Below are 17648 nucleotides of genomic sequence, written 5' to 3'. Positions count from 1 at the left end.
TTGAACTACGTTGATTAAAACCTACGATTTAAGTAACTAATAGTATCTCAATGATTTTAAAGGATGTTTTGAGAACGTAATTTAATTTTAATGTTCATCACAACGTGCTCCATAGAAATAATTTGCAGAAATACTTTTTTATGTTGAATTTATATTTTTGGTTTTATGGCATTCAAATGCTTTATAAATATAAATTTATAAACGAGTGGCTGAGTTGGTCAGGCATCCGCCCCGGAATGGCGCGAAGGATGCGGGTTCGAGTCCCGCCTCGTGATCGAATTTTTTCTATTCTTTATAAATTTATATACTTTTTTATTTTGAAATTATTTTACTCTTTGAAGGGTATCAATGATTTTCCTCCATACGTATTGGATCTCAAAAAACCTCAACCGTCATATTTGTCTATGACTGTATCCGTATCATCGAAAGGACAACGTGACGGTGTTCCGAGAATGCTCATGAAACAAATGTGGGAACAGGTATGATGCTTTATGATATTTTAAAATACTATTAACAGATACAGATTTTTTACTTGGACCAAAAATAAAGTGATAGCTACAATCAGACTCCAAAAAGGGGGATATTTAAACTCAAATCAAATTTAAATTCAATCGTACCATAGATCTCGTTACATTATGATGATATTTTTTTTTTATATTCACTTTAGTTGAATGCAATTACTATCGAGAGATAAAGGTAATTTTAAAATTATTTACAACTAACAGGCACCACCGTATGATTTAATGTCATCCGATTTTAACGACTACGGCTCTTCTGGCGCTGGTACAAGTGGAAACAATATGACAGTTGCCGACATTATACGTATTATTGATGGAATATTATGGTGAGTCTGTTTATTGATTTATTCTTTGGACTTAAATTATCCAGAATTTTGCAATCTCTTAAATTTAAATTTTCAGGGACGCCATGCATAGCAAAATGTTTAAGTACCATTTACAATATTATTCCAAGGAAGATTTACCTATGTATGGACACCTGTTAAAGGTGATGGAAACTGATTCCAAACCGAAACTCAGTAGAAGGTATTTGTTTTATTTTCTATGTCGTAAACTTCTTTTAATTCTAATTAATATGTAAACTGCTCTAAAAAAATATTTATGTTATCCATTATGGGCGTATTTATTTGGTTTCAGGGTAACTTCGGGAATATGTGATGCTATCGTTAACAAAGCGGTGTTTCACGTTTACAATCTTAATTCAAGACGTGATGTTTCTATACTTGAAGCAGAATAATGCTCATTATTTAAAATAATTAAATTCCTTATTTTATTTTCAATTCGTATGGTGTTATTTAAGTTGTAACTTGTAGGTATTAAAATGCACGATAATACAATACATTAAAATATGAATTAAAAAAATTGGTTGTTTGTAAAGTAGGTTTACGATCGAGATGTTTACGTGATAACGTCTTATTGGTGGCAGCGCTCGAGATGAGACGGGAGATCGGTCCGTCTCTCTCTCGTTATACCTGCGATCGCGCTCGTGAGGTTTTGGTGTGACACAAGTTTCTGAACATGTCACCCGACTAAAACGATTTTAAAAACGTTATCACGTTAAAATGTCTTTGAATAGAGGGGTAGGTTTATTAAATATCGAATTAATAAAACAACACATTTCATTGAGATTATTTTTATTCAATCATTAACAAAGCTATCACAGCATAATTAGTCAAGTATCTTATCCAATCTAAGCTGTAGTTTTTTAGGTTTAGGGGTGTTTATCACAGTCACTGCTACCCTGTCCCCAAGTTTAGGGGTTTGGTTGCCTCCTAAATTACTCCTATGTATGAGCCCGTTGTCTCCAACCCCGCAATCGACGAAACATCCAAAAGGCACTACATTTCTTACAACACCTGAAAAATAAGATATTATTACAATTGTTATTTTTTAGATTTTTTTGTATAAATCTATTTAATATTTGATCAGGATAAGGTTTGCAGGACAAATAAAACATACATACATTATTTATTAAAAAAATACAGGCAATATGAATATGAAGTTAATCTACAAAAAAATCAAGCTTTGTTTATGGTACCCTACCTGTCAACGAAGATCCCGCCACTAACTGTTCGCTCGTTTGCACAGATAACGAATACACGGGCCTACAAAACGTGATCACATTGTCTTCATAGGACTTCTGCTTGAACGCAGTAATGATCAACTCCAGTGTACTAACATCAGTGTCTAAATCTTTGCTTATTGATACTTTATCGATACTTTCCGTTTTTCCTTCTACTCTTTGAGGGAAATCTGGCCGTGTTAAATGTTTTATGTCGACGCCAATTTTCTTGGCAAATCTACAATGCGAAATTATTTTTATAAATTTTTCTTCATGCAAAGAATCTTATTAAATAAAAAAGTTTTGAATAAACTATTTGAATTACATACCTAAAATATTTTTTAAACTATTGGACCAACAACGTCTTAAAATCTTGGAAGTTCTCAAGATACTATTACCGTGCAAGGACTTACGTGGAAAATTAATAACTTATTACTTAAACTGATCAAAATATGTACACAATAAGTAGCTTTGCTAATTATTATTATTACTCACAATTTAGCTACTCCATAGCTCTCTGGATGTATGATAGTGCTGTCCAATGGTTCAGAGCCTCCTATTATTTTCAAGAATCCAATACATTGTTGGTACGTTATTTTTCCAATTCCCGATACTTTTAGTATTTCAGCCCGCGTTTTAAAGGCACCGTTATCTTCGCGATACGATATTATTTTTTTAGCTCTCCCATCATTAAGGCCAGATATTCGCCTGTAAGTTTATTAATATACAACGTGGTGCTAAAGTGTTGGGCGGTGGGATAAAGCAATTTATATTCGACAAGTATGGACAATTAGTTCAGAGTTATAAAAGAATTTAAAAAAATATATATTTTTTGCAATTTTTTCTCAGTTTGCGAAATTGTACGCGTTTGTAGGTATATTCCATTTGCTCATTCGGTTAATGGCTCACAGCTTAGTTAAATAGGAATTTGCGCAAACATGTGAGTTGTGACCTACGAATAAAATCATATTCGTAAATTGTGACTTATTCTGGGGCCAATTAGGTGTAGATATATTATGTCTTACCTAAGCATAGCTTGAGATGCAGTGTTGATGTCCACTCCCACTAAACTAACAACTTTTTCAACAGCATTATCTAACGCAGATTCTAGCATTTTTGCTGGAATGTCGTGTTGATATAAACCGACGCCTAAATTCTTCGGTTCCACCTAAGTATAAGAAAATCAGTGTTAGTTTCACATTTTCTCTCTATGTAAGTTACCACATTGCATAAAAAATACATATTTTTATCAATTCGCAACAGCAGGAGACACGTTATATTTATTTTAATAAAATACGAATTACCTTGATTAATTCGCCCAGAGGATCTAACACTCTTCTGGCAATTGATAGAGCCGATATTAAATTTGGATCCATGTTTGGGTGTTCCTGAAACCAAATTATATTATATACTTAAGGCGATGGCCACTAATCATGCAGCGTAATGGCTGGTTCACACTTTGATTAGTGCGAGTGCAGGTGATTAGTGTGACTACGTGTGGACAGCGACTGTTTAGTGCAAGTGTTTAGTAGGCTGTGTAGTAAAGTGAATAGAAGCGTGTTCTATTTTTTTGCGAGTGGACTGCGAGTAGCCACGTCCCGCGCGCCCTCCCTTCCCCCTCACTCGCAGTGTGCCTGCCTAAACACGTCTGGACAGGAGTGTTTAGTGTTTAGTGTTTAGCGTAGTGTGTAGCGTCGCGAATTTCACCATTGACCTGCACTCCCACTAATCACCTGCACTCGCAGTTGAATTGGACACTACTCGCACTACACACCTGCACTCGCACTAATCACCTGCACTCACACTAATCAAAGTGTGAACCAGCCATAACTCGAAATTCCGCGCATTCTCGTGACCTAACGCAACGCAGGAAAGCGTGTTCTAACGTATGTATGGTATTTCCATTTGTATACAATGTGTCCCGAATTTGGGGAACTATGCTCAAAGGAACTTTTAGTTTACGTAAAAGATGACATTATTTGAATAAGACGAAACACGTCCACAAAACGTGAGCGCTCGTAACAAAGATCGCGCGTGAATGCGTAAAAATACCGAACAATTATGCATTTATGCAGATCTTCACTCCCGCAGTGCAACATCATGTTTACATTAGTATAAATAAACACACTTATATTATACATATTATATATTATATAACAGGGTAAGTATGCTTTTGAACAGAAATAAAATAAAAAATAATTAAAAATAGAAATGTGTAGTAGCTACTTTAAACACTTAAAAAAATTCACCTTTTGTGCTTCCTTGCTAATGGAGTAAATTGAAGCGCCTTGTTCTGGTACAATGATTATTGGAATATCATCAGCTATGTGATGATATTTCAACCAAGTCTCTGTTTCCCGGCAGGCTGTACCATTGCCCAAACCAATAAGTTCTACTCTAAAAATTGTTGAATTAGAAACTAATAATATTAAAACTATTAGGATTATTATTTAAATAAAGAAGTTTAATCTTGAAACATGGTAAAGATTATATGACATACCTGTGTTTTCCTAATAATTCCTTTAATTGTCTTGCTGCATTGTCGTTGCTATTAGTATTGCATAAATTAGGATATATCGTGCAAGCTTCTAATTTTGCACCATTTACATCAATTATACCTACCTGTAATAAAATTATTATCATGTTCAATTTTGTATATTATCATGAAATTTTCAAATTAACACAACATTACTTTATAAAGAAGTTTGAATTTATTAACCATTTTTTTACTAGATTTTTTAGTAACATACTTTACACCCTGCTTTGAAACCAGGATCAAGACCTGCTATTCGTCTATTTTTAATTGGTTCAGTAAGTAAGTATTTTTCCAAATTTGCTGTAAATGTTTTGATTGCTTCCTTCTCAGCTGCTGCAGTAAGGTCAGATCTAACTTGTCGAGATAGCCAGGGCTTTATAAGTCTATTGTAGGCATCTTGTAATCCCTTGTGTACCCAATGATTGCTTTTCCAAATTGAAAAGCAGAATCTGAAATAATCAAATATATATTTTGAATTGTAAATTTATCACAATGTATGAGTTATTTAAAATATATTTTATTTTAAATTACTTTTCAAGTCTATTATAAAACCAATCAGGCACAATAACTTTGACTGATAAAATTTTTTCATTTTCCCCTCGATTAATTGCTAAAGTTTGGTAACTCTTCACAAAATGGATGGGACATTTCCACTCAAAATACAATTTGTATGTTTCTGGGTCTGATTTTGTGTCAATCTTCTTGTTTTCTTTATCCTTCTTTGGTTCTTTTGTGGAACTTTTTGTTCTACTGCTTTGTAAAGTGAATCTTGTTTCTTCTTTTCTGAAAATTTTACATTATGTAAAAAATATAAAATAGTATTTAATCTTAAATTATAATGGTATAATATATAACTAGCATATCATTAATAATAAGGTTTATAAAAACTACTTACAAACTCCTCATTTGCTCTAACACCCTTGTGTCTTTATAAATGATATCAGCAACTATATGAGTTATATGTGTGTCTACTTTCTCTGCATTGGAAAGTTCCTCACTACCATCACAGAGAGAGTTTATATTGATATATTCACCATTTAGTGCTCTAATTGCATATGGTTCTAGACCCAAATTTCTAGCTCTTTCAGCTAGTGATAAGGAATGTGATTTAAGAGGTGCATACTGGAATATAAATAATGAGTTTATGTGTTAGTACTTTATAAAGCAACATCAAACATTATATTTTAAAAGATTAAAAACTTATCTTGAAGTAGCTGTGCTCTGCGGTTTTACCTGCAGTGCTCAGCTCCTGTTGGTCTTAGCGTGATGGTATATAGCCTATATAGCCTTCCTCGACAAATGGGCTATTTGACACCGAAACAATTTTTCAAATCGGACCAGTAGTTCCTGAGATTAGCGCATTCAAACAAACAAACAAACTCTTCAGCTTTAAAATATAAGTACAGATTTGATATTTTTGGTTTTATGGCATTCAAATGCTTTATAACTTATCTTACCACTAAATCAAGCTCAGACAGATTTCTAGCATTCAGTATACTTTTCTCGATCTCGGGAGTGAGCTTTTTTGACTTTTTCAAACTTTCTAAGACAGATTTGACTTTCTTTTTAAAATGGACAATATTCTGATAACTTTCATAAATTTCCTGAAGCCTGAAAATAGAACAGTGTTTGTTTGATTATAATTTAACTTTATTAGTTTACCTTTACTTATACTATTTTCGTTATTATTTACCGGTCGGGAAGTAAGTGATCAACGGCCTCCTTACGATACCTAGCAATAAAAGGCAAAGTGCAACCTTCATTTAACAATGTAATAAATTTTCGGGCTAACAGCTGTGGAACCTTTTCTACATATGAAAGTATATCATCTTCATTCCACAAATTGTTAGTTACATTATCGTTTGAACCAACCGAACTAATATCATCTGAGTTTTCAACATTCACTGTTGCTTTAGGTTTTAAAACTTTAGCTTCCTTCTTTGCAATTTTCTTGATTTTCTCTTTTGGCTCGCATACTGCAGATTTATTCTTTTTAGTCAAAGGTACACTATTTTCCTCTTTTATAACAGCTTTTCTTTTACGAGTAACAGGTTTTTTCCCGTCCATATTTAAAGAATATATGTATAGAGAAATATTAATTATAGACTTGTAGTTTTTACCCTTTACTGTTGTATTTATAAATAAACTGTTTGTTCATTCATTCAAATAATAAATTGTTTGAAAATTAGAGCAGATACTTTTGTTATCATCGCAACAGCTGCTATTTGACGTACAGTAAGGTTTGCCAGTTGTGTTATATACTCTGTCACTGTCAATAAGTATGTTCTTGTTTCTAGCAAGCATGCTCGCAAGTTTATTTGGCGGGAAATATATAATTTCCTATTTAATTTACCAAAGTCGCTTTCTGAGTCCTTAAATTCCTATGTATGCTTAAATTTTTAAAACTACACAACGGATTTTGATGTGGTTTTTTAAATAGATAGAATGATTCAAGAGGAAGGTTTTAGTGTATCGTGTCATATTTTTTACCGCCATACATCAATAGAAAAAGTTACAACTCACAACACTACTATTTTTATAATAAAACAAAACAAAAAATATCGTGTTATTTCTGCATTAGTCTAGTAAGTCTAGTTTTAGGTCTTATAAACCATGTTAAGTTTCTGGCCAACCCTCCTAATGCTGTAGTCTATCTCTTCCTTTCGTGACATTTATTCCAAAATATTAAAATCTGTGAATTTTAATCCATTCCACTGCTAATCGAGATTTAAAAATTACCCCCAAACACTGCACATATGTATGTACTTATGTATGTTTGAATCCCTTTCTGTTTTCAATAATTTTCTAAAATTGTTGTCGAAAAGAAAACACAAAATTTATACTTTGTAGTTTATTTTTATAAAACATCTATTTACACTTGAATCCCATTCAATATGAACATTGCCTCTTACTGTTAATTTCTCTATGGACATATTCTGTGATTCTGTAAAAAAAAGCATTTGAGATTTAAACATATATTTAAGGTGTTTGTATATTATATACATTGTTTTTATTATAAATAAAAAATAAATAAATATTATAGGACATTATTACACAAATCGACCTAGTCCCACAGTAAGCTCAATTAAGGCTTGTGTTGTGGGTACTAGGCGACGATAAATATAATATCTAATAAACAGCGGCGGCCTTACCCATTGCGAGGCTCCGGGCGGCAGGCCCTTTGCGAGGCCCTTTGCTCTTTGTGAAATGTATGTGATGCGAAAGTAGGTTGTTTGGTTTAGGTATTTGTCATATTTGAGGAGAAATGATAAAGTTATACAAATGAATAAAATTTGAGTTTTATAATATTTATACAGGGTGTCCCAAAAAGTAGTGATGAACGGAAGCTGGGAGGTAGAGGACCTAGAGGGCTATCCGAATCACCCCCATGTATGTTATGCGATTTTTCGTATTTTCGGAGTTATGACATTTTTTTCAATTTTTCATCTATCGCTGAGTACGATGAGATTTTTATTTATGGTGACGTGAATTATTGCGCTAGATGCTTGATTTTTTATGTGTGCTAAGCTGAAAGAGAGGCCAATTCAGTATGGTAACATTTACTATCGTTAGATCTTCGAATGGAATAAAAAAAGAATTAAATGCCAAGAAATATGAAATTACCCAGTATGTTCACAACTTCAAGGGCCCATAAAAAATAAAGTCACATAAAAAAAGTTTTCCATTTGGCTTTTAAAAACTTGCTCTATCTATCAGGTAGCTACCCTAAAAATTTCATTTTATTATTCAGAAGGCTTCAATCGAAAAATTGAAATCTAAATATGGTAAGTGCAAAAATTTTATTAACATGGTGATCATTAAAACCAATAAATAGGTGTTTAATTACTTACCAGATTTTTTTTAAATAATCCCGCTGTTGCTCAATGCAAGTGCGACATCACCGTAAAAAGTTGTCTTTTAAATGTCTGAATGCCCTTTTATCATTTTTATTATTTCCGGGTTATTTCTTCCAAATTGTGGCATTCTCTCAAGTAGACGAGGTCTTTTTGGTATCCCCATTGATACAAATCAATGGGGTTTAGGTTGAGGGACCGTGGAGGCCAGGCTTTAAGGCAGGCGTCACCGGCGCATGCGCAGGCTGCAACGACCAATCCATCTTTCAAGATATCTTTGCCCTTTAGCCTGGCCTTCACGGTCCCCGGACATAAACCCTATTGATTTTTTTCCGTGGGGATACTACAAAGACGAGAGACTGCCACAATTTGGACGAAATAACCCGGAAATTCATAGTAGCAGAAGAAACCATTAGAAACGATAAAAGGGCATTCAGACATTTAAAGGACAACTTTTTACGGTGATGTCGCACTTGCACTGAGCAACAGCGGCGTCATTTTAAAAATTTCTGGTAATTAAACACCTTTTTATTGGTTTTAATTTGTTTTTATTAATCATCATGTTAATTCAATTTTTGCACTTACCAAATTTAGATTTCAATTTTTCGATTGAAGCCTTCTGAATAATAAAATTAAAATTGAAAAATCGCATAACATACATGGGGGTGATTCGGATAGCCCTCTAGGTCCTCTACCTCCTAGCTTCAGTATATCACTACTTTTTGGGACACCCTGTATATTTATACATAGAAAGATTTACCAAATTAACAAATACAGAGATGATAAATTTTAAAATTGATGTTTGCGGCTTTTCCTAAGGCTAAAATCTTTAATTAAAGCACAATAATCCAACGAATGAGCTACGTCACTTTCGATTGAAAGAATAGCAAGGGCTGAAAGCCGATCTTGTGTCATCGAATTCCTCAAATATGTTTTAATAATTTTAAGCCTCGAAAAACTCCTTTCAGCAGACGCAACTGTCACAGGTGTGGTGGCAATAATTCTCAGAGCTATTTCGATAGTGGGGTAAACTTCAGTTAATTTGTTTTCTATTATGTATTTCAGCACCGAGATAATATCGTCGTTTCCTTCATACACACGCATGAACATACTCAGTACACGCACACATTTTCATTTTTTTAAATTTGCTTGGGTGGTTGCTTGTTGCGCGAGGCCCCTGCAAGAGCGAGGCCCCGGGCGATTGCCCCGTTCGCCACCCCCTAAGGCCGCCTCTGCTAATAAATACAAATATGTATAGATAACACCCAGACCCAAGAACAAATAATTGAGTTCATCACACAAATATATTTTGCCCTGACCGGTGATCGAACCCGGGACCGTCGGCTCAGTAGGCAGTTACTTTACCACTGCGCCAACCGCATCATCAATTTCAAAATTTTATTGAAAATTATTTAAGTTTGTTGTTAATGCAATCTTACCTAAAACTGTAAAAAACTCTTTAAGTGTATCCTCATTGCGTATAATGCATGCAATGTATACTTCCATATGTTTATTGTTCTCAAATAATATTTTCAGAACATTTGAAAGTGGTTGCAATATAGAGGGATCATAGACAATATCAGCTCCAATTACAATGTCTGGACTTTCAATAGATTTTATATCTTCAACAAAATTCCAGTCCAACTTTGTAACACCTGTAACCAGTATTAATTTTTAATCTTTTATTGCAGTTTTTTTCATCATTGATCAGCTTGTGTCTATCTCACCTATCCTTTTATCGTCATACTCATAGATAATTGAATTATTTCCACAAATTTTGTTTGCATCTGCAAAATTTATTTGTATATTATCATTTATTGTATTTATAACATCATCATGACAATCCGTTAAGCTGATACTTGATATTTCACATAATTTTGCAACACAGATGCCTGTAAAACCTACACCAGACCCCAATTCTAGGACTTTTTTATTTTTAAATAGATCCTTATGACTAATTATCCAATCTGCCAATATTAATGCAGCCTGAAAAATGTTTCAACATAGTTTAAATACAAATTGTTACAATTAATAATTTAAATGATTTTAATTATCATTGGAAGTAACTACCTCCCAAGTTTTCATGCCTGTTGTGCCATTAATCACCATATTCTTTGTTTCTTTCATTGTAACTATATTTTTTAAATTATTGTCAATAACATAATGTCTGTAGCAGAAGTCATTTTGATTTTGTTTATTTGCCATTATTGAACACATGTATTCATAGATGCCTTCATGAATTTCATGATGAGGTTCTAAATAATTCAAAATTGTTTTCAAATAAAGTCTAACAAATTCTGCACTTATTGGATACTTTTTTATAAGGACGTTATTTATAGTCAAATTTAAAAGCTGTTCTTGCACACTCCAACTTAATGTTTGTACTTCATTCGCCTATAAAGAAAAATAAAATATAAACAGATATAATTAAGGTTATTATATAGTTCATTGGAAGAAATTATCTCACATCTAAATGAAACTTAAATGACCCATTATAAAAATGTTTGGCTAGTTTATGAATAACTATATTTTCGTCAATTTGGATAATATCCATCATCAGCATGTAATTTAAAATATTAATTTTTGGATTTGAAATCACTCCATAAACTTGTTTATTATTTTGAAATTTGACATAAGGATATTTTTTTTAAACCATAAATGATGTTGCCACTTGCCACAAAAATAATCATAGAACAGTCTTCTTTTTTTACTCAATCATATTGAGTCACAGTTGTGGGGTCTCACAGGGTCTCACACATTCTGATGTAAAGTTTCAATCACAATACAATACTATTTTTACTTCACTTCGAAAGTTTTCCATTTCAAGTTCAATTTGAATCGAGAGTGAAGTATTATTATTTACTTAGATCATTAAGTAATTATTTATTAACGATTCAATATGTATGAAGCTACAGTCATGTACACACGGTACGTGTATATAATATACGTCTTGGAAATAAAAGCTTGCAAATACGCAAATAGCATTCAAGTTTTACCTGCAAAATATGTAAATTCACTTTATGATTAGCTTGTATGTGCCCACCTTGTACATGCAGCAAGCTACGCCGGATCTTTTTTACTGGTACGTGTATTCCATCCTTTAATTAAATATTGACATTGACATATTTTGATTGCCAATTGTCAAATTTGACATTACCAGCTAGAACTTGGAACTTCCATGAATAGGTTAGATTGGCCCATCTTCGTACAGAATTTTATGTAAGATTGTATAAATATTATTAAAATTTTACATGTAAATATGAACGCGGAAGCAACATCGCCTCAACCCGAGGCACAAGTGCAAGGAGATATGCTTAAACAAGAAAATGGTGACCCCAAAGGCGAATCATGGGGTTATGATCTTTATCCCGAGAGAAGAGGAACATTTAAGCCAAAATTGACTAACATTTTAATGGGAAAAGAAGGAAAAGAGGGCATAGAAAAATTTAAATGCGAGAAAAATGTTTATCATTGTGTAAAAAACAGTGAGTATCAAGTATGCTATGTAGGCCAGTATACAAATTACAATAATATAAATATATAATGTAGTTTGCTCTTCTAGTCTCATAATAACTACTTTGCCAATTTAGCAATTACATATTTTTTACTACTTACTTAATTCAAAATTATTTTATTAATTTCCAGGTCCTATTGTAAAAACAATGATGTCTGCTCTTAAAAGTTCTGGTTGGTTAGTTGTTTATATAATTATTTATTTTATTTTAACTATTACTACTCTAGTATTGTATCAGTTATAAACATGTTATTTTTACATTGTTTTCTTGAATATTGTTAAATACTTGTTATGTAAACAAGTGAACCTATGGTTTAAATTTAAATTAATTTTATTCTGATTTCAGCCCAGTTGATATTCGTAGACACATATCGTGTGAAGTGTGTGATTACTCAGTGAGTGGAGGGTATGATCCTCAACTGAATCAGGTATCTATACTAATATTATAAAGCTGAAGATTGTTTTTTTTTTGTTTGAACGCGCTAATCTCAGAAACTACTGGTCCGATTTGAAAAATTCTTGGTGTTAGATAGCCCATTTATCGAGGAATCCTATAGGCTTTATATCATACCGCTAAGACCAATAGTAGCAGAGCACTGCAGGTAAAAGCGTGGAGCACAGCTAGTTTTATTGTAATTGTCCTAAGTTGATTTATCTGATTTATTTTTGCATTAATAACATATCCCTACATAACATTTTTACTATAAGTATATAATTATGACTAATCTTTTAATTTTTTTTTCAATGTATATTCTTAATTAAATATATTATGCTAATGCTTGCAATTGTATATGAACAATTTAACAAAAAATAACAAACATTTAGAATCTATTATTCTAAAAACGTTGACAAAATTCTCTCAATAATTTATATTACAGATAGTTGTATGCCAAAACGTGTCAACAAGAAAAGCAATGGTGCAAGGAGTTCTCACTCATGAGATGATACACATGTTTGACTATTGCCGTAATCACTTGGACTTCAAAAATATGGAACACTTGGCGTGTACAGAGATCAGAGCAGCCAATCTAACACATTGTTCGTTCATCAGTGCCTGGTCGCAGGGTGATGCTTCGTGGTTTAAAGTGAAAAAAGCTCATGAGGTACGTTTATACTACACATGCAACATGGTATGTTTTTTTGTTATGTTGTAATAGTAGGTCTTAATATTGGCCATTTGATGATTAAATTAATAATGAGTAAGATTGATCAAAGTATTTAATACTAATTAAAAAATCCATACTTATATTATAAATGCGAAAGTAACTCTGTCTGTCTGTCTGTTACTCAATCACGCCTAAACTACTGAACCAATTTGCATGAAATTTGGTATGGAGATATTTTGATACCCGAGAAAGGACATAGGCTACTTTTTACCCTGAGACTTAGGATATCCCGGAAATCCCACGGGTACCATGAGGGTTTTTCTTCTATATATATCTCGAAACTTTAATTTGGTTAAGGCTGTATCATTATAGTATACTTCATGGGAAGGCAAATACATCATACATATATAACATTTTCGAAAGCATGTTTGAAATGCATATTTCTATGAAACTATGTATTTAATCAAACTTTGCAATATTATAGTTTATTTCCAAATTATTTGAAAAATTTCCATTTTCCAGTCCCTTCCATTTCTTATGATGACATGTAGATTGTAGAACATTGAAAATTGGTCTCTATATAAATAAATAATAAGATATAAATTGGCTCATAATCATTTTCTTTTCAGGATTGTGTCAAAACAAAAGCCCTGTATTCTGTGCTTGCAGTGAGGCAAATTGGAAAACTAGAAGCAGTTGAGATTATTGAAAAAGTTTTTCCCAAATGTTATAATGATTTAGAGCCAATTGGCAGAAGAATTAGACGAAATTCAGATGATATGATGAGAGTTTACAGAGATGCCTCATATTATGGTTATGTATAAATAATATATTTTAATTAGTCTAATAAATTAAATCATGTAGATATTAAATAGTGTACTATACTGGTTAGGAAACTAGAATAGTAAGAGGAAAAATAAAAGCAATACTTAATAATTAAAATAATGTCTTTTATTTCATTATTTTATATATTTACAATGGATATATTTTAAAATGTTCATTTTTATGTTCTGCAAGTTTCACAATTTAATACTTGGCAATGAAATGCAATTACAATGTCCCCAATTATTTCATTATAATTAAAAATATGTAATATTTGTTATGGCAAACTTAAGAGTTGAACTGTAAGATTGTTCATAACAAATCGAGAATTAGCAATCTACTTTTATACAAAGCAGTTTTATTGCAAATCTAACTAAAACTACATACTCTTTACAATAGGTAAATAAATAATTATTGTTGTCATCAAATTATTAATTACATTCAAAGTGCTATTTGTGCATTGGCTTTGAAACTTTGAAACCGCATTATTATTGTATTTTTCAAAATTTACTTTTTGACTGAGATAGTCTTTATATAAAGGCTGCGTCTTATGTGATGTAAATAAGTGTATGTGCAGCTTACGTTCGCCGACACACATGCACAAAAAACTTTAGTGTGTGTTTGAATTGCCGCTCTTTCTCGGTTTATAGTAAAACGTAGCACGATTATATCCTCTTTGGTTTATAGCGATTATTCTAAGTACAAAAGACGAATATTTTCGTATGATGTGCCATAGTATGTTATTACTTATTAGGTGTCCCTCACATGCTTCATGAAGCTGTGCTTTTGTTGTAGAAATTGGTTTCGTATCGCGTTCATTAAGTACCAAATAACATGAATGTGTATGGTGCAAATGTGCATATTATAATATTATAATTTATAATCACAAGGTTGTATGTATATTTATTATTATGCGCAATTATTATTTAACACAAATAAAGTGGTTGATATTTTATACTTAAATTTATAATCTGGATTGGACGGTTGGCAACGGACGGTTGTTAATGTGACTAGAATAAAATAAATTTATGTAGCTACTATTTTTGATTTGACTTAAATAAAATTTAATTTAAAATATTCTACATTTTTAAACTATTCTTATTTTTAAGCTCATAATTTTGGTACAATTTTCTATACGAAAAGTTGATTTCTTATATACCTATTGAGAGTTAATATTAGATATTATAATCAAAATGTTCAATTTTTGACTAGCAATTAATATTATGCAGGGTAATAAAAGTATATGATCCAAATAAATTACTTAAGGGCTTGGTCTAGTAGTGCAAACAAATGCATCCTGTCATCCTATATGTAAATAATACAAATGTACTAAGGGAAAGTTGCTCCACTTAATTTTTAAAAATTAAATCATTCGTATAATTTAATAGTCGTAATAAGTACCAAAAATGACAATTTGAAATAATTTTCGTGAAAATTACACCGGGTGATTTTTTTTTATCAGTACACAAAATTTGCGAATACTTTCTATTGATATCTTCAACTTCATGTTTATATAACTGATCAACTTTTACAAAGAAATTTGGACGAAATATAAAAAAAAATAAGCTTTCCATACAAAATGCATAACTCTATACATTTTTTTCGACCTAAGTTTCTTAGTGAAAGTTGTTCAGTTTAACTAATAAAACGGATAAACAAATTTTGTATTTAATAAAAAAAATGTAATTTTTGTGTTAAAAAATTATAAAATAGAAAAATACGCAAATGAAAACAAAAGATATTTATTTCTGACTAGCTTCCGCCCGCGACTCCGTCCGCGCGGATGTCAGTCTTCGCGTCTTCTACAGATTTATTATATTATGTATAATATATAGATTTATATTGATAAACCTAATAAATATTTTGCTAGCATTCTGATGCTTTATCGGTTGCACTGGATTTATCTCTTTTTTTTCAATCGCTTGAATGATATAGGATGGGTCCTTGATGGGCATCGAATGCTGAAGTCTCGAATCAATCAATTCTGACAGTAGGCAATTTATGTAAAATCTTGATAATGGTCCATCATTTTATTTTGCCTAAACGTTACATACTTTTTTTATATATTCTATTTTTAACGAATGATTCACTCCAGTCCAAACAGCAAATAAGCAGACTTCTGCTTCTGCAACGTTTAGTTGTCCCTGAATTTGGAAAAAATAGTCATGATTCTTATCTATGACAAAAGTGTTATTTTTTGCATTGTATTTCAAATATTAATTTTTTTTTACCGCATCTTCCGCATTCATGTCTTTTGCCGGAATTAGACATTTAACTTCTACTAGTCCCATTTTCCCTTTTTGATAAAAAAATTTACTTTATACACTCCCAAGTGTATAAAGTAAATTTTTTAGATATTTCTCGTTATACTTTTAAAAAGTTATTATTGTCATTTTGCTCATTAGGTAAAGTAATTTCGATATCAGTTTTAAGTTTTTTGATACCTGCAATAATAACGTCATAATCGCCTGCACATACTTATCGATTACACCCTGTATACAATCCACCATCCACATTCATAATGTTTTCCTGTCCTCCTCTCCTTTACGCTGTTCACCGATACATTTGAAATGAGTAAATCTGCTACCACTGAAGGATGTTTCATTGTGATCAGCAAATTTTCACCACTGTTGTCGATTATTTGTTTTTCATTTTTAATCAGCAATTGGGAATCATCAGTTTTGTTTTTTGCAGATTGGTGATGTACCCTAACAATACGTCGAAAAGGGAAAGAAAGCATCAACGAATTATCGTTTTCGTCCTCTTTTTTTATTCTTCGCGTCTCTGTTACTTCTGTTTGTTTAGTTCTCAACCCCACTGAATTTTGATGATGTGATGATAATCCATTCGTTTTAATATTGGTACTTAGAGTTGGTAGACTAAACTAGAAATGGTGGACAAAATTTGTCAGCGCGTCTGTAAGATCAGAATATAAAACCAACATCCTGTATTTAAGTTACAAAATTAATAATCAAACAACATGCCGCTACGTTGAAAATGACTAGAAGAAAAAATTAAAACACCTCGGATCAATTTTGGAGTAAACAAATCATTTTCCCCGTATGGGGATTTCCCCGGATGAACTTGGGAAGTTCAAGTTCTCAATACAAGTTTATATTATATTTCGTATTTCTCAAACGAAAAATAAACATTTTTGGAACTTCAAAAAAATTATATTATAAGAAAATTTATGAGCTTACTTTAGTTTTAAAGAAATATACATCCCTTTACTGACACCCCGTAAAATAAAGAAATTGTTGCCAATCACCTTTGCAATCTATTTGGTTTCATTAACTTTATGTTCGAAGATATTTTTTTTTCTAGTAGTTACACGCGTATTTTTTTCGTTTATTTTCCATATCGAAATCAAATGTTTAAAAATACGAATATTTGCACAAAACTAAGATAAAAATAATCAATTAACAAAAATATTAAATTTAATGAAGTAGAGCAACTTTCACTTCGGTATGAAGGAAAATCGAGCGTAGAGCACACGTCAGAACGCTCCGGCCCAAGGAGCGCGACTAAAGAAATTCGCTAGGATTTTTCCTTATTATTTTAAATATTTTTTTAATATTTAAAGAATTATCAAATTCAAAAAAAAAATTTTTTAAAGGATTAATACTCATTGGTCTTCAACCAACTCGAATAAATTAATGGAAAAAATAACTTTTAGCAGTATTTATCAATCGATTTTGTGAGGCAAAAAATGGGAAATTTAATGAATTTATAACGTT

At 31.7% G+C, this 17648-nt stretch overlaps 4 protein-coding genes across 4 annotated transcripts; 2 read left to right on the top strand and 2 right to left on the bottom strand.

The window, feature by feature from the left end:
* Window positions 1–404: 404 nt before the first annotated feature.
* On the top strand, window positions 405–1260 carry LOC149905996 (uncharacterized). Its single transcript, XM_090105366.1, has 4 exons — window positions 405–479; window positions 726–844; window positions 921–1043; window positions 1155–1260. The coding sequence occupies exons 1-4, from the start codon at window positions 405–407 to the stop codon at window positions 1252–1254; spliced, it is 417 nt and encodes a 138-aa protein (XP_089961492.1). The 3' UTR covers window positions 1255–1260.
* A 425-nt stretch (window positions 1261–1685) lies between these two features.
* Window positions 1686–6839, bottom strand: LOC149905995 (S1 RNA-binding domain-containing protein 1). The gene is made up of 12 exons (XM_090105535.1): window positions 6309–6839; window positions 6073–6226; window positions 5511–5737; window positions 5147–5398; window positions 4830–5064; window positions 4580–4701; window positions 4329–4476; window positions 3384–3467; window positions 3105–3247; window positions 2575–2787; window positions 2061–2317; window positions 1686–1873 (listed from the first exon to the last, which is right to left on the bottom strand). The coding sequence occupies exons 1-12, from the start codon at window positions 6680–6682 to the stop codon at window positions 1686–1688; spliced, it is 2397 nt and encodes a 798-aa protein (XP_089961661.1). The 5' UTR covers window positions 6683–6839.
* Window positions 6840–7452: 613 nt separating this feature from the next.
* Window positions 7453–11109, bottom strand: LOC149905994 (protein-lysine N-methyltransferase EEF2KMT). Its single transcript, XM_090105534.1, has 5 exons — window positions 10937–11109; window positions 10540–10863; window positions 10197–10455; window positions 9909–10124; window positions 7453–7559 (listed from the first exon to the last, which is right to left on the bottom strand). The coding sequence occupies exons 1-5, from the start codon at window positions 11030–11032 to the stop codon at window positions 7453–7455; spliced, it is 1002 nt and encodes a 333-aa protein (XP_089961660.1). The 5' UTR covers window positions 11033–11109.
* Window positions 11110–11561: 452 nt separating this feature from the next.
* On the top strand, window positions 11562–14172 carry LOC149905993 (mitochondrial inner membrane protease ATP23 homolog). Its single transcript, XM_090105442.1, has 5 exons — window positions 11562–11954; window positions 12115–12160; window positions 12330–12411; window positions 12862–13086; window positions 13719–14172. Exons 1-5 carry the CDS (start codon window positions 11729–11731, stop codon window positions 13911–13913), a joined length of 774 nt encoding a protein of 257 aa, XP_089961568.1. The 5' UTR covers window positions 11562–11728; the 3' UTR covers window positions 13914–14172.
* The last annotated feature ends 3476 nt before the right edge of the window (window positions 14173–17648 follow it).

The sequence above is a fragment of the Colias eurytheme genome, chromosome 9, assembly GCF_061535395.1.
Source record: "Colias eurytheme isolate Ceu_HAF_F1 chromosome 9, ilColEury1 Martin Lab GWU primary, whole genome shotgun sequence".
In the NCBI taxonomy this organism is placed as follows: domain Eukaryota; kingdom Metazoa; phylum Arthropoda; class Insecta; order Lepidoptera; family Pieridae; genus Colias; species Colias eurytheme.
The sequence above is the reverse complement of the archived record's forward strand: the minus strand, read 5'-3'. Positions and strand labels throughout refer to the sequence as shown.

What these genes read in the sequence shown, in the direction of transcription:
- LOC149905993 (XM_090105442.1), top strand. Translation starts at nt 11,729, where the DNA reads ATGAACGCGGAAGCAACATCGCCTCAACCCGAGGCACAAGTGCAAGGA. An exon ending in TTATCATTGTGTAAAAAACA is followed by an intron (nt 11,955 to 12,114) that starts GTGAGTATCAAG and finishes ATTAATTTCCAG; the next exon opens with GTCCTATTGTAAAAACAATG. An exon ending in ATGATCCTCAACTGAATCAG is followed by an intron (nt 12,412 to 12,861) that starts GTATCTATACTA and finishes TTTATATTACAG; the next exon opens with ATAGTTGTATGCCAAAACGT.
- LOC149905996 (XM_090105366.1), top strand. Translation starts at nt 405, where the DNA reads ATGACTGTATCCGTATCATCGAAAGGACAACGTGACGGTGTTCCGAGA. An exon ending in TGAAACAAATGTGGGAACAG is followed by an intron (nt 480 to 725) that starts GTATGATGCTTT and finishes TACAACTAACAG; the next exon opens with GCACCACCGTATGATTTAAT. An exon ending in AAACCGAAACTCAGTAGAAG is followed by an intron (nt 1,044 to 1,154) that starts GTATTTGTTTTA and finishes ATTTGGTTTCAG; the next exon opens with GGTAACTTCGGGAATATGTG.
- LOC149905994 (XM_090105534.1), bottom strand. Translation starts at nt 11,032, where the DNA reads ATGCTGATGATGGATATTATCCAAATTGACGAAAATATAGTTATTCAT. An exon ending in CAGGCATGAAAACTTGGGAG is followed by an intron (nt 10,456 to 10,539) that starts GTAGTTACTTCC and finishes AACATTTTTCAG; the next exon opens with GCTGCATTAATATTGGCAGA. An exon ending in GTATGACGATAAAAGGATAG is followed by an intron (nt 10,125 to 10,196) that starts GTGAGATAGACA and finishes TACTGGTTACAG; the next exon opens with GTGTTACAAAGTTGGACTGG.
- LOC149905995 (XM_090105535.1), bottom strand. Translation starts at nt 6,682, where the DNA reads ATGGACGGGAAAAAACCTGTTACTCGTAAAAGAAAAGCTGTTATAAAA. An exon ending in GTTTCAAAGCAGGGTGTAAA is followed by an intron (nt 4,702 to 4,829) that starts GTATGTTACTAA and finishes ATTTTATTACAG; the next exon opens with GTAGGTATAATTGATGTAAA. An exon ending in GAATTATTAGGAAAACACAG is followed by an intron (nt 4,477 to 4,579) that starts GTATGTCATATA and finishes AACAATTTTTAG; the next exon opens with AGTAGAACTTATTGGTTTGG.